At 38.1% G+C, this 16050-nt stretch overlaps 1 protein-coding gene across 3 annotated transcripts in view; it reads right to left on the bottom strand.

The window, feature by feature from the left end:
* Nucleotides 1-9572: 9572 nt before the first annotated feature.
* Nucleotides 9573-16050, bottom strand: part of egln3 (egl-9 family hypoxia-inducible factor 3) — a 39635-nt gene continuing 33157 nt past the window's right edge. For 2 of the 3 annotated variants that reach the window (XM_020527226.2, XM_048599759.1), the window contains exons 4-6: nucleotides 10747-10820; nucleotides 10573-10652; nucleotides 9573-9797 (exon numbers count right to left, since the gene is read on the bottom strand). In XM_020527226.2, coding sequence (XP_020382815.1) covers nucleotides 10621-10652; nucleotides 10747-10820 — 106 coding nt within the window. In that variant the 3' untranslated portion in view covers nucleotides 9573-9797; nucleotides 10573-10620. Of the gene's footprint in view, nucleotides 10653-10746; nucleotides 10821-16050 lie in introns of all 3 variants that reach the window. The other variant, XM_020527227.2, reaches the window with a different exon arrangement.

The following is a 16050-nucleotide window of genomic DNA, read 5'->3' as shown; positions in this document are numbered from 1 at the left end:
GGGTGTGAACAATCATGCCAGAAGTTTTTGGACTGCTGAAAAGGGCAGATAGTATATCTTTCTCTTCACTAAAATACTTAAAGCCGGAAGAAAACCAATTTATTCACTCACCAGTTGCCGTAAGCTCTTGTTTTAACTTGTAAGAAAAACACGTGTCTCCTACAAAGAACTGAAAAGAACCTGAAAAATGAAGAACAGTAAGTCCTGGCAAACAAAAGGATCATTTCAGTGAACCCTGTGGGCTGGGGAGATTAAACTGCTTCTCCATGTTTTTTTTTCTCTACATTCATAACACTAATATTCTTTTGTCTGCCTGCATGTGTATGTTGGAGGCGGAAGTAACTTGGAAGGGTTTTGAGTTTTAACTAGTTGAGTTATATATTGATGGTTCATAGTTGTCTACCTGTGGTTTAAATTTGTAGCTCGTGTTAAGTACAGAAACATAGTCCTTGTTTTCTGTAATCTGTATCTATCTGACAGGCAAATTAGGGGCATTGCACATTTCTGAGACAACTCCAGAAATATCTGAGTTTGATTTCCAGCACCCAATCAATGAAGTATAATAGCAGTTACCATTCCACTACACTTAAGACCAGTCTCAATGGGCCATTCCCTTCACTTCAGATGTCAGTTTGAGGTGCTGAAGGGTCCTCTTTCTGATTTTTAAACTGTCATTTGCAACGAAATAGCACTGCCTCTTGATACATAAACATCAAGCACAACACATCCCCTCCTATTGAGCTATACATGTTCTATAAGTACACTAGGTATGTATTTTGCATGTTTTCCCAATCCAAAACAAGTCAATATTCCACAGCAGAATGAAAATGGAAATGAAGCTGATACCATTATTTTGGAAACTTATTAGGCATCCTGACAGCCATCAGAATATGGAAATTATATTCAATTTTTTAAATTCCTTGAATCAGGGCATTTTTATGAAATTAATGGGCATGTGCGCCTCAAATACCAAGTCCTAAACCTGCCCAGCAATTAATACTAGGGCACAGACTTCACAAGCAGTATTTAATCAGATCCTGAAGTCTATTAAAGTAAGTTTCTACTTAGTCATGTTTATTTCCAAGGTACCTCTTAGCCAAATTTCTGGCAACTTTGGCAAGTACTTCTCTGAGATATTTTAATGGGGTGAACATATGCAAAACAAGAACTTCAATTCACAGCATTTGCTTGTTCTCAATTGCTGAACATGGAAATGCTTCACAGTTTATTGATGAGCTTGCACCTCCCCCCTCCCCCAACACCCCAATTCAGAAAGAGTAGCAGCAGGGAGGACATCCAAGATCTATACTTGCTGCAGGAAGAGGTTGCAGGAAGCACCATACAACGATTTGGAAGTCAACATCATACCTGAAGAAAAATCAGAATAAACATTAACGCAGTTACTTTCCCCATAGTTGCTCCTAGACCCAGTGAGTTTTCCCCATGACTTTTTGTTTTATTTCAGATTCCCAGCGTCTGAAATATCTTGCTTTTATCAAACTTGAACTCCTTACAGCAGGAATTGGAGCCCAACATCAGGGTGTGTACTACAAGTATTATAATGACTCTTCACCTCTTTAAACTTCTTCTGATAACATTGAAACAATTGAGCTCATGATGATCTGACAGTTCACTGATGCATTATTTATGAACATCAACTGTTGATTACCATCACCTCAGAGGCTGACAATTAAGAGCACTAGGATGTGCCTGCCCTGCTGAAGTCATATGTTTGCTATGTCAGCCATGTAAGTCAGTGTTATTCTTGCCTGAGTCACCAGATTTTGGAATTAATTCCCAATCCAGGACATGAACATTAAATTGAACCAAAGCCCAATTCTAAGTGAATGCTGCACTCTCCGAGTGGAGTGAATGAGATATTAAAACAGAGACTTCTTCTGCCCACTTGGGTGGGTGCAGAACATTTCATGGCACTATTTAGAAAAAAGAGTTAGGGAGTTACCTCAGTTGGAATCGGTCAGCTGGACAATGTTTATTCCTCAATCAATATTACGAAAGCAGACTGTCTACTTATCATCACTTTGCAATTTGAGAGCTTGCTATGTGCAAGTTGGCTGCCATGTTTCCTACATTATAACAGTAATACAATTCAAAAAGTATTTCATTGCCTGAAAAATACTTTGGCATCCAATGTTTGCGAAAGGTACTATGTAAATTCATGTCCTTTCACTTGCCATCAGGAACCAGAACTACTTTTCAACAAGAAAGGCTTCTATTCACTAATTAATTTATTAGTGATATACATGCATGCCGTGTCCAGGTTCCTGTCCATAATTATGAGTACTTTCATATTGTCCAAGTGTTTAGTATGTTTAGTATTCCAATCAGACCATGGGGAATAAGGAGTATCCCCTCTCAATTGCCTCGTGACATCTTCCAGGAATGTTGGAAAAGCTGAGCTCACACATAAAAAAATGCAGCCATGGCAATTCTGACTGATGTCACAGACAAAATTTACATGCCTTCTTATTTTCTGTGATCAATATGATTTGTATGAAAGTTACGTATGCTTTCTCATGATCAGGGCGGATGGCCTGGTTTAAGTGTTTCAAGCAGGAGTTCCTCAGGATAAGTTGTTTTCTGATTAACCTGTTCAGCGATGTTACTATACTCCTGTGGAGCAACTGGGGCATGAATCCAAGATTCCTGGTCCACAGGCATGGACACTACCATTGCACTACAGGAGCCCTAACAACAGACGTTGACTTGAACCTGGACCGTCAGATTAAAAAACCTGATGCTCTAATGACAGGGTCATCCATTCTCCCAGAAATTTTTGCATCTTGAAAGAACTCACGTTCAAAACGAAATTAGTTCTGTCTTCCAAAATGTTAATGCCCTACTTATCAGTCTGTATGGCTGAAGGGTGAGAAATTGTCCCTTTGTCAGAAATCCACTTGGTCTTCCATTAGATTTCTAAACATCTACCACAGATTTTTGTAGACTTCTTTTATAGATGGCCACTCCTGTTACCGTGGTATGTTTGCTTCCAGACACCAGTTTTATGAGATGTACCAATGTTTATGTTATCCTTCGTAACATAAGAAACTTTTTGTGGATATCATTGGATTCAAAAATCCAACATAAATTTGTTATAGTTAACTATTCAGTACAATCTACATTCTTCAGATGCTTAAGTGCCTGGGCTAATGTTAAACTAGTAGATTACAAAGAGCAGCATGCTTCCATCGTGCCTCAGATCATGCAAGTAATTTGAGGCACGTTGGAGTATGAGACCTATATGTCCTCGAGTAACAGCAATGATATATGAGGATGTCTCCTAAAGATCTACTAACATACTGGCTATAAGATATAACAGCCTGATTTTACTGTTCATGCTAACTGGACTGCTTGGGAAGACTGTTTTAGACACTCCAGAGCAGCAAGATTCACAATCATTGCCACATGTCTCCAGGGCTGTAACCATAACTGCATTTGCTCCTGGGAGACTTGCTCCAGCTCTATCTGGTGCCAAATCAAACCCCGTCAGTGGACTCAGGAATTTTTTTTTTTTCTTTTTTCATTCACGGGATGAGGGCGTCTCTGATGAGGCAGCATTTACTGCCCATCCCTAATTGCCCAGAAGGCAGTTAAGAGTCAACCACATTGCTGTGAGTTCTGAAGTCACATGTAGGCCAGACCAGGTAAGGATGGCGGTTTCCTTCCCTAAAGGACATTAGTGAACCAGATGGGTTTTTCCTACAATCGACAATGGATTCGTGGCCATCATTAGATTCTTAATTCCAGATATTGATTGAATTCAAATTCCACCATATGCCGTGGCAGGATTTGAACCTGAGTCCCCAGAGCGTTATCTGAGTCTCTGGATTAATAGTCCAGTGATAATATCACTGGGCCATAGGCACTAGGATCCATCATACAAAATTGTAACTTGGTCACAAAGACCAACTGTTTAGCATCAATATTGCAATTGAGTAGTTTTGATATGCTATGTATCATGTTATTAATTTCTTTGCTGGGAGACACATAATGTAAAGATTTCATTAATGGATTGATGTGCAAGTCATACTCTGGCAAGGAAGCCAAATATGATAAGTTAACTCTGCTCAAAAACATATCAGCTATAACAATGTAAAAAAATGGCTTGACAGTAACCAATCTCACGTTCCCACTTCCTTGCACAGTTAGGTGTCAAAATATTTTCAAACCACACTTACAGGTAACGATTTCATATATGATTAACTACTAGTTTGAGTTTTAACATTTTCTGTCAAATTGCTTTCCTTACCTATCAGTATTATTGGGAAGGGACTAAAATCTTCAGCAATCAATGCTCCTCCACATGTCTACGATTGGTTAGCAAGAAATCCTATATAGTGAGTCACTTTTTAAAAATTCTAAATTAAATTACCCTTTGGTGCCTAACTCTTAGATTGCCTGATAAATTTAATAATAGACATTATAACAATCTAGATGAACTAGGATAATATCTCTATAAAACATGGACGGTAGCTTTTAGAATATAAACTAGTGGTGGCCTCAGCCACATAATCCCTAAACATGGACGGGAATTGAGATTATAGTGGTCACAGGAAGGCACATGTTTCAACAACGTAGATGATCTGTTCTTTTTAAAATAATGTTGTTTTGATTTACGGTCATTGATTTACAGAAAGTCTGTGCAATACATCACAACATTGTGTGAAAACAATATTTGGATCTATTCATTTGAAAGCAGCAAAGATTATTAAATAAGCAGAACATGTCAGAATAACTATAATTTTGATAAATAACATGTTTCTTAACAGCTTGCTCCTACAGCAGTTTCAGTGGTAGTATAAACCTACAAAATACTATATAATTCATGGAGCTAGAATGTTTTAGCTCATTAACTAGGTGTAAATTGAAAAATATATTTTTGTGTCAATGCTCACCATTGGATGTAATTAAAACATACTGTGGTTGCTTCCATTCCATGCTTGAGGGAGCATTTTAATTTTCTTTTTATATCGAGTTCTGGAAACAATACCTCAGCATGTACTAAAACTCAACACTGTAACCTGCTCCAGTTTCAACTGCAATTCTTCACTCACTTCCCCATGACCATTAAGAGATAGATCACTGAAATCTATCACAGCATTGCTCAAACTTTGAGTCTTAAGTTGCTGAAAATCACATCAATTACATTTTTTCAAATAATTGGTAATTAAACATCAATGAACCTCCCACGATTTTAAACAGGATGTGCAAGTTTAACATTGCATTAAGGCTCACCAGCATTCATTTTGGAAAGTTCGCTTGACAGTTTACTGCCTACCATTCTCAGCCTATGTTGACGATTGAAATGATGTTTTTGCAACCTAACTGATGAAAGAAATTCTGTAGTGCTACATTGGAGAACATTCACACCAACAAAAAATACTATAGTACATCAGAATGGATGCATGAATAAATGAGGACTGCAAATTGCACATTTTACTTGTGAGGCAGATTTCTATATTGTATCTTAGAATCATAAGGTAGCACAGTATAGGAACCTATAACAGTTCTTCCAAGAGCAAGGAAGGCACTTTGTTCCACCATCCAGCTCTTTCAGTATATCTATGCAATTTCTTTTAGATATGTATTTAGTTTCCTCTTGTAAGCATTTACTATATTTGTCACTAAAAGTTGGAAAAGTTAATGTTTTCAGATGTTGCCAGACCTCCTGAGCTTTTTCAGCTACTTGTTTTTGTTCCTGATTACAGCATCTGCAGTTCTTTTGGTTTTATTTAATGTTTTCACCCATTTTTTGGTCTAAGTTTGTAAATGTATCTCAAAAATGAATCAATTAATTTAAATGACCAACACCTAGGTTCTTTTCAAAAAATGTTAACATTGAGAAATTGGTCTAAATGGTTTCTTTTTTAAAGAATGGGGTGAATTTTATTTGGAACACTGTGTATTGTCTGAATTGCTGTGCAAGAATTTGTCACAGCAGTAAAAACATGAACAGCATTTTCACAACAGGTTATGCATATGGGTTGCCTAAAGTCACCTCAGTAAAATGGAAACTCTTAAAATATTTTTTCAGCTTCAAGAGTATCAACCAGGCTGGGAAAAACTTCAAGGAGGCTTTAATACACCTATAATAATATGAACTCATCATGACAACATGTTCTCCTGAATGCTCTCGTTATATGTGTTTCCACTGATTTAACAGGAATTGCAATTCATTGTATTGTGTAAAAAAGATTCTAACAAGATATTTTGCTTACCACGTTAAATCTGATTACCACCCTTCAGACATAGAAAATAGGTCTCTTATTCTTTTCAAATGCTTCATGATGATAAAGGCTCTTATTAAATCTCCTTGTAGCCTTCCTGGCTCCAAATGAACAAACAACTTCTCCAGCCAATCTAAATATAATCTTTTATCTTGAAAACCATTTAAGTAAATGTTCTTCTATATCCTCTCCGAAGCCTTTATTTCCCTTCTAATATGTGGTGTCCTGAATTAGATGTAATATTTCTTCACTTATTTCTTTTATGCATGTTATAAATTTACAAAGTCCCCATTATATGGTGCTGGACATCTTAAAACACATAAGGGTGAATAAATTCCCAGGACATGATCAGGTGTACTCTAGGACTCTGTGGAAAGCTAAGAAAGTTATTGCTGCGCCCCTTGCTGAAATATTTGTACTATTGATAGCCGCAGGTAAGAAGCCTGGAGGTTGGCTAATGTGGTGCTACTGATCAAGTAAGGTGATAAAGAAAAGCCAGGGAACTATAGACCAGTGAGCCTGAAATCAGTGGTGGGCAAGTTGTTGACGGAATCCTGAGGGAAAGGATTTACTTGAATTTGGAAAGACAAAGACTGATTAGGGATAGTCAACATGGCTTTGCACATGGAAGATCGTCTCACTAATTTGAATGAGTTTTTTGAAGGAACAAAGAGGATTGATGAGGGCTCGGCGGTGGACATGATCTATATGGACTTCAGAAAGCCATTCAACAGGGTTCCTCAATATAGATGGTTAGCAAGGTTATATCACATGGAATACTGGAAGAACTAGCCATTTGGATATAGAACTGGCTCGAAGGTAGAAGACAGACAGTGATGGTGCAGGGTTGCTTTTCAGACTGGAGGCCTGTGATCAGTGGTGTACCACAGGACTGGCGTTGGGTCCACTACTTTTTTGTCATTTATATAAATGATTTGGATGTGAACATAGGAGGGGTAATGGTCAGAGAAGAAGGTTACCTCAGAGTACAATGGGACATTGACCAGATGGGCCGATGAGTGGCACATGGAGTTTAATTTTGATAAATGTGAGGTACTGCATTTTGGAAAGGCAAATCATGGCAGGTCTTACACATTTAATGGTAAGGTCCTGGAGAGCGTTACTGAAGAAACAGACTTGGAGTGCAGGTTAATAGTTCCTTGAAAGTGGAGTTGCAGGTACACAGGATAGTGAAGAAGGCGTTTGGTATGCTTGCCTTTATTGGCTGGGAGGTCATGTTGCGGCTGTACAGGACATCGTCTGGGCCACTTTTGGAATACTGCGTGCAATTCTCATCTCCCTGCTTTAGGAAAGATGTTCTGACACTTGAAAGGGTTACTAAAAGATGTACAAGGATGTTGCCAGGGTTGGAGGGTTTGAGCTATAGGGAGTGACTGAATTGGCTGGGGCTATTGTCTGGAGTGTCGGAGGCTGAGGGGTAACCTTATAGAGGTTTACAAAATCATGAGGGGCATGGATAGGGTGAATAGTCAAGGTCTTTTCCCTGGGGTGGGGGAGTCCAAAAGTAGAGGGCATAGATTGAGGGTGAGAGGGGAAAGATTTAAAGGGGACCCAAGGGGCAACTTTTTCACACAGAGGGTGATGCATTTATGTAATGAACTGTCAGAAGAAGGGGTAGAGGCTGGTACAAATACAATATTTAAAAGTCACCTAGATGGGTATATGAATAGGCAGGGTTTAAGAGGGATATGGGCCAAATGCTGACAAATGGGACTGGATTTATCTAGGATATCTGGTCAGCATGGATGAGTTGGACCGAAAGGTCTGTTTCCATGCTGAACAGCTCTGTGACTCTAAGTACGCCCTCAGTATATTTGCATGTGTTACATCAGCTCAAGGAAATTTTGTACACACTTCATATGCTACCTTTGAATACAGTGCTAATATCAGTACAAAATCTTGCATCAACAAACTACCAATTTCATGTAACTACATCATTTTTTTTTGTGGAGTCTGTGGTCAGGAAACCTTAACCAGATTTAATACCCATTAGGTTCTCACTTCGTCCCCCACGTCTTGCCTCTGGGCACTGTCAGCCAGTTAAATAACTGGTTGCTCTTCAGCACCACTGAAAATAGTGATCTACGCTCTAACATCAGTGGTCCTTCCTTACAGCACCAAAGGAAGTGGGCAGCTTTGGTCTGGAAACGATGGTGTGAGGCTGTGGTATGTTGCCCAGAGTGAAAAAGGAATATGCGGGGATCGGATAGCAATGATGTAGGGAGCTTTGGTTAGACACAGAATGACTGAACAGGAACCTCCACCCTCTCAAGAGCACAGCTGGCTTGCCATGTTTTATCTGAAAGCTTCACCAGGTGACATGGGCACCCTCTGCCACTGGTAAAATACCAGCATTCGGGGCAATGGCCAACATGATAACCATATTGTCAGCAATTCACTGTGCAAACAAGTGGCCTGTTACTCAAGTCTTCGGTTACAGATCATTGTACTTGTAAAACAACTAACTGTTAGTTTCTGATCTTCTGTAAGTACTTTCAGCTTTAATTTCCACTTATCTGTGTTCAGTAATGAAGGTTGTTTCACAAATAATTGAGGACAAAAGACATCTTTTTTGCCTGAAACAATGCAGATGAATAACTTTTAAGCATTACTGGAGAATAAGAAAAACCGTTCTAAAGGATAAATACACTATACCATATCTCATGTTTTTAGAACCTTGTGACCATTAATACTTGATATCAAAAAATAATGACTCATATTTTTTAAAAATCTTTACTTTTCCAATGAAATGTTTAACAGTCTCCGGTTTATATAGTGAAAGATATATTCTTAAAAAAAAACTCCCAGCCCGGAGAGCAGCATCCTACATTCCTCAATATTTCTCAGTTTTGGCTAGTAAATACTTTGAAAAATATAAATAATTGTATACATTTTGTAGAATCAGCACACTTTTTTCAGTGTTCAAGTATAAATACCAGCAAAGACTACTTCAGCAAAAATGCCTGTTACAATGCAAATTTTATGTCAACAGGCATAAAATTCATTTAGCGTGCAGATTTATGTAGCTCCCAGCCATATGACATCCTAGACAGTAATGAATTGAGAAATTCTTGGTCAACCGTTAAAAATTAACAGTGCCAAATATGCTAGCAAACAGCTTTTATAAATAAAGGAAAGATCCATATTTTGTCAAACATGAAGCAACACAGGATAACTGAAAACAAGCCCAGCTGTTTAAAGTAAAGCATAGTTACATGGAACCAGAACCGCCGAAGGGTCAACAACAGTCATTTAATAATGTTGCAGTAAGAGGAGAGAAAACAAAAACAACACACAACCATATTTGTATAAAATCATTTCTGTGTCCTTATAGGAGGAACCATTTTATTATCTGGCAATATAACTTTTATAGTTTTCAAAGAAACCTTCCAGTACAACTTGTTTATTGCCACTACTGAATTGCCAAATTGTTGACCAGCATACACGATGGCATCCAGTTGCAAATTCAGTAATTTTGTTGCTCACATGTTCAAGTTACGTCAGGAATTCCCATGGAATTATACTTCCCTAATAAAAGGCAACAACAGAAAATATTTCACTTATAATGTTGTATTCTTTCTTCAGACATAGTTAACACAAGTTTGATATAGTAATGCACAATGCTCTCACAAATAAGAATAAACTGCAAATCATTAGAGAATAAAAGTAAAAGTCTTAATGAGTTTAATCACAGTGAAGTGCGATAAAGATTATTCATAGTAACATTAGGAGAAATGTGTTTCTTTTGCACAATGATATATTTAGCTTCCATATAAATAAAGTTAAATAAAGCTGTAAGGTTATCAGGTTTATTTACATGTTACACAAAAGTTGAACAAACAAACATTCTTAATAACAATCAGTAGGTGATGGTCAAACACCATCAATGGTGGAATATGAAAAAATGCCACAAATAAAATCATTCGACTACTTTTAAATAGAAAAAAAATATAGCCATCAAAATTATTAATCAGCGCCCTTGCAATCTGGAAATAATCTATATAAAGTGCAATATTAGACCTAATTATGTAAAATGGTCATAATATTTAACACATCACACTTGCTATATTCTTATGCATAATTACATTGACATTGAATTTTATATTGTGCAATGTTGGATTACAGATTGATTCTGCTAAAAACCTTTTCATTGAAAGGTAGGTTAAACAGCAGCCAGTACCATCTCTATTATAGATAAGAGCAGAAGTCAACATACAACTATTATTCATAAGCATGGCATTTAATAGGATTATTGTGGAAGGACACTTGTCTTTGGAGTTGATGAAAAGGTCATGTGAATTACCACTGCTCAAAGGCTTAGCTCATCGGTCAAGTTTCACCGCTGTTACAGTCATGATGAAAAGCTTGTTGCTTCTCCAGAAGCTGAAGAAGAAGAAAGAAAGTTACTAATACAAATAGTTCATACTATTTATATATCACTTCCTTAGAAAAAGATCAATCAAAATTCATATTTTACCTGTGCGATTACGGTACCTAGTTCTGGCTTCAGCTCTCTCTTCTGCATCAAAGTACCATACCGTGATAGCATATCTGGAACACAAAAATTTTAGCTTTGCTGAAAAAGGCACATTTTTTCGAAGCTTTTCATCTTGCACTCTTTAGGACAATTTTCAAGAAATACCAAAGAGAAAACAACATTTACACTGTACAAGAAGAGACTGCTGCTTGGTTAGCAAATGAATGCTGACAGGCAGAGGCATTGACAAGGGGAATGCAAAGTTTCTGACAGTTAACTACCAAGCTTTGTTTCGATTTTAAACTTGGAAGGTTAACACTGATTTCTCAAAATATTGCCCTGAAAAATTAACCACAGAATGGCTGTCATCTGTTTTTTTGTGTTGAAACAAACACTGTGCCCGTACATCTTCTTTCTATCTATAACCTTACAAGTCTTCCTACTGACATGATAACCCTAAATTTGATTGCCTGAATAATTCTTCACACGCTCAGATGTATTTCACAAATGTAGGCCAATTGTAGATTCACATCTAGTGTTGGACACTGTATTTGGAATTTTGCAAGCATGGGCTGGTTAGACACAGTTGGTAACTTGCTTGTTGCGAATAGTTGACAGGATATGCTAGTTGATATGAACTGCCAGTCTTTGGGATGTACAGCCTACATATATTGCATCACACTGGCAATGAAATTTATATATTGCATTACATTTATGTGACAGAAGGTGCTCTCGGCTTGATGGCAGTATACTGCTAGTGGCAAATAACACTAATGTTGCCACTATGCAGTAGCAATGTGAAATGGCTAGCCTCACGTGTTGTTCAAATCTTACATTACCCTTGGAGAGTAAATTATCTCAAATGTAGATTATGAAATTTTCAGGACCAAAAGTGATAACATTTCTCTTCAAACACCTTAGGTACTTTCATAAGATTCCTTTTATGCCCTCAATCATTTAGAAAATTATTTTAAAATCTTAAAGTCCATCTTGATATGAGTAATGAATCAACAGATAATTTGTCACTTAACACCAGCTGGGCTTTCTGTCCTGCCAGACTTTTCACTAAACAGCAAGTTTGCAATTTCCCACTGCTATCATTTATCAACTATTCCTTAAACAGTGGTGAAACAAATCACAACAAAACTTCAAAACAATAAACATTTTAAAATTTGCATATTGGCAATACCTTGTCTCCAATGCATATATCGTGGGAAGGAGAGGACATCAACTGTGAATTTTATTTTATTTTCCTGTTTTAATCCCCTCATTTCATCAACAGTGAACAAACATTATTTAATGACACAAAGATGTTCATTCCTCGCTGGCAACAGTTTCCCATCAGTTCCTTAACAGAAAAGTATTTGTAGGGGATATCTTTATATATCAGACTTCTTTGGAGTTTGATAATGGTTACAACCATTTTCTGGTTATGGTCACAGTGCATAATACATGCTACATGAGCAAATATATGCCGCAGAACTCTAGCAAGTGTCTCAAGGTGTAGGAGTTCCTTGAAGTGATTTTTCATTCACAGGATAGTTTGCATTTTATATGGCTACAGAAGGCAGCTGGATGCCTTTGTAAAGAGAATGTCTGGATTTGGATTATTCATTGCCTTCTTCCTTCTCTGCATTTAGGAGTTGATGGTCCAAGTTCTATGTAATGAGCTACTTGTTTGGGGCTGGAAGAAGTGCTCTCCTGAGAGTGGGTTAAAAAGCAGTTGGGGCAATTAAATTGGTTGTAATTCCATGTGTACCGTTCCTGGTGCCAATCTGCCCACACCCTGCATTTTTACTAATGGTGTGGCAGGTGTTGAGCAGTCTGCCTGCTTTTGGGCTAAATGAGGCCCTTAATTGGCTAATTACCTACAGCCCTCTTCCCATGTTCACCATAATATTTCCAATGGTCCCAAGTGAGAAGTTTGGAAGGTCTCCTCAGGCTGCTAGTGGACAAAGTGCCCAGAGATCTACCCAGCATCATCCTTTCTAGCTTGTCCATCCTTACAGCCTCAACCTCAACCTCATTAACCTTGCCAGACTGTGCTAGCCTCAACAGTCAAAGCCATCACCCACTTCTGACTCCAGCAAAGATCTCCATTGGGGTCTGGATGCAATCGAAGTAAAAGACTCCCATTACTGATACTACTTGAGCTAAAGGGCTGCCAGCTATTTGATTGGTCCATGTCCGTCAGATGTAATACTTGTCCTCAGCCAATTGTTGCTACAAAGAGTGATGAATGACTGTAGGGGTGTCTACCAGAGCAGGAACTGAGTGAAACAGGCACACTGCTGTAAGGTAAGACCCTGCCCATAAAGCTGAAGTCATTGTTGTTGATGTATAGGATTCCACAATGCCAGGATATTCCAGGATAAGGGACTCTCAGCATTCTAGACAAATTCATCCCTCAACCAATGAGGGATCTTGCTTTGTGCAAACTAACTGTTGCATTTGCTAACCTTGATTTTTTTTTCTCTGCTGTCTAGTACTTTGGGATATGATAAAACTGCTATATAAATGCAAATCATCCCTTCAATTGCTAAACATCTGGAACTAAATCTCAGATTTTCAAGCATCAGCCAAAAACCTGACCATCTAACTCCCTCTCCTTGGCATTCAATGGCATTAACATTGCTGAATCCATCGCTATCAACATCACGGAGTTTACCATTAACAGAAACTGAACTGGACCAACCAACAGGTCAGAGGCAAGCAATTCTGTGCCAAGTCACTCAAATCCTGTCTTCCCAATGCTTGCCCATAAGAGACAAGTCAAGGCTCTGACGGAATACCCTTTTCATACCTGGATGGAAATAGCTCCAAGAAAACTCAAAAAATTTCAACACCATACAGGACAAAACATCATGCTTGACTGGCACACCATCTAACACCTGCAACATTCACCTCCTTCACACTGATACACTGTGGAAGCAGTGCACACTTTCTACAAAAATACACTCAAGCAACCCACCGAGTATCCATCAACAACACCATCCAAACTTGTGACCTTTACCATCTAGATGGACAAGAGCAGTAGATACATGGGACACCACCACTTTCAATTTCCCGTCCAAGCTGCACACCATTCTGCCTTGAACAACACTGCCATTCCTTCACTGTCATGGTCTCAAAATCCTGAGACTTCTTTCTTAACAGCATATATCCACATTTAATTTGCTTCAATACTTACAGTAGAAAAGGAGGATAACTTGCCACAAATCCTGAGGAAATGAACAGTGGTTCAGGGACAAGGAATAAATAAAATTGATGTAAGTAAAACATTGGTATTGGGGAAATTCCCGAGACTTGATGATTTCCATTCGAGGGTGTTAAAGGAAGTTGGGGAACACATTGTCAACTATGATCTTTCAGAGCTCCCTTCGGATTGTTACTCTGCTTTTTAAGAAAGCAAAAGAGGAAAACCAGGGAACTACAAGTCAATTGGCCTAACATTTGTGATGGGGAAATTGTTGGAGTCTATAATAAAGGATGAGGTAACTGAACACTTCGAAAATTTTTTTAAATCAGGGAAAGCCAGCATGGTTTCATGACAGGTATGACATGCCTGACAAATCTCATTGAAGTTTTTGGAAGAGGTGACTAAAGTAGTGGACAGGGGAATATCTGTGGATGCTGTTTGTCTGGGCTTCCAGAAGGCATTGGATAAATTCCCACATAAGAGACTGTTAACTAAGGTGGAAGCTCACGGAATTAAGGGCAAATTAGTGACATGGCTCAAAAATTGGTTGAGCGGCAGTAAGTAGAGATGATGTTTAGGTAATCAAATTGGCAGAATGTGATGAATGGTATTCCACAAGGATCTGTGTTAGAGCCTCAGTTATTCACATTATTTACCAATGACTTGGATAATAGTATATAAGGTCAATATACCCCAAATTTCTGATAACACATAGTTAGGTGGCATTGTAGACAGTCTAGATGAAAGCATAAAATTACAAAGGAATACAGTGACAGACTAAGTGAATGGGTAAAACTGGCAGTGGAGTTCAATTGTTAAGTTATCTATGTTGGGTCAAAAAACGTTAGATTGAAGTGCTTTCTAGATGGTATGAAGTTAAATACAGGTAGATGTCCAAAGAAACTTAGGGGTTCAGGTGCATAGATCTTTAAAATGTGATGAACAGGTGCAGGAAATAATCAAGAAAGCTAATGGAATGCTGTTCTTTATATTGAAAGGACTGGGAGTACAAGGATGCAGAAGTTATGCAGCAATTATACAAACCTCCAGGTTAGTCCCACTTAAGAGTACTGTGAGCAGACCTAGGCACCACATCTTAAGAAGGATATATTGGGTTGGAGGGAGTACAAAGAAAATTTACAAGAATGATACCTGGACTTCAGGGGTTAAGTTTAAGGAGATACTATGCAAATTAGGCTGGCTTTCTCCATAATTTAGAAGGTTAAGGGGAGACCTGATTGAAGTCTTCAAGATTTTAGCAGGAAAACCCAGGATAGATAAAGATAAAATTTAAAGATAAAACAATTGTTTGGTACTTCTAGAACAAGGGGACATTGTCTGAAAATTAGTGCAAGACGATTCAATGAGAAGCACTTCTACACACAAAGGATGGTAGATGTCTGGAACTCTCTTCCACAAATGGCAGTGGATGCTGGATCAATTATTAATTTTAAATCTGAGATAAATTTTAGTGAAGCAAAGATTTCAAGGGGGCCAAAATCAGTTACATGGAGTTAGGCCATACTCGGCCATGATCTCACAGAATGGTGGAACAGTCTCAAGGGGCTGAATGGCCTACTCCTGTTTCTATGTTCCAAGGACTGCAGTGGTTCAAGAAGGTAGCGCACTACCATCTTCTCTGGCCTAGCTAGAGATGCCCACATCTCATGATCAAATAAAAGAATACAAGTCTTGGTGCAACAGCCCTTTTCTCATAAAAGTGACCAACAGTTAGATTTAGATTCTTCTGATTTAGACTATGTCTAGACAGCATGATGGCTTATCCAACTTTTTTGAGCAACATTACTATCGATCTCATAATTTCTTTCGAATCACATCATTATCTCAATGATATTTACGATAAGTACATTTACTAGGATGTGCTTTATTAAATTTTGTCAAAATCAAAGGTTGGAAGTCTTCAGTTATACAATAATACTTGCAAATCAAAGTTCTTTCAAAACTCAAATCTTAATGATAACGTCAGGTGTTCATTTTGGCTTCAGTCCCAAACTTTTGCAGAATCTTTATACAGGAATTTGGCTTCCACAAGTCTGTAATGGCATACCACTGGTGTTAATGACTGAAATGATGAATGGTGGACA

This window comes from Rhincodon typus, chromosome 8 (assembly GCF_021869965.1).
Source record: "Rhincodon typus isolate 14 chromosome 8, sRhiTyp1.1, whole genome shotgun sequence".
In the NCBI taxonomy this organism is placed as follows: Eukaryota; Metazoa; Chordata; class Chondrichthyes; order Orectolobiformes; family Rhincodontidae; genus Rhincodon; species Rhincodon typus.
Note: the sequence above shows the minus strand (reverse complement) of the source record. Positions and strands in the feature narration are given on the sequence as shown.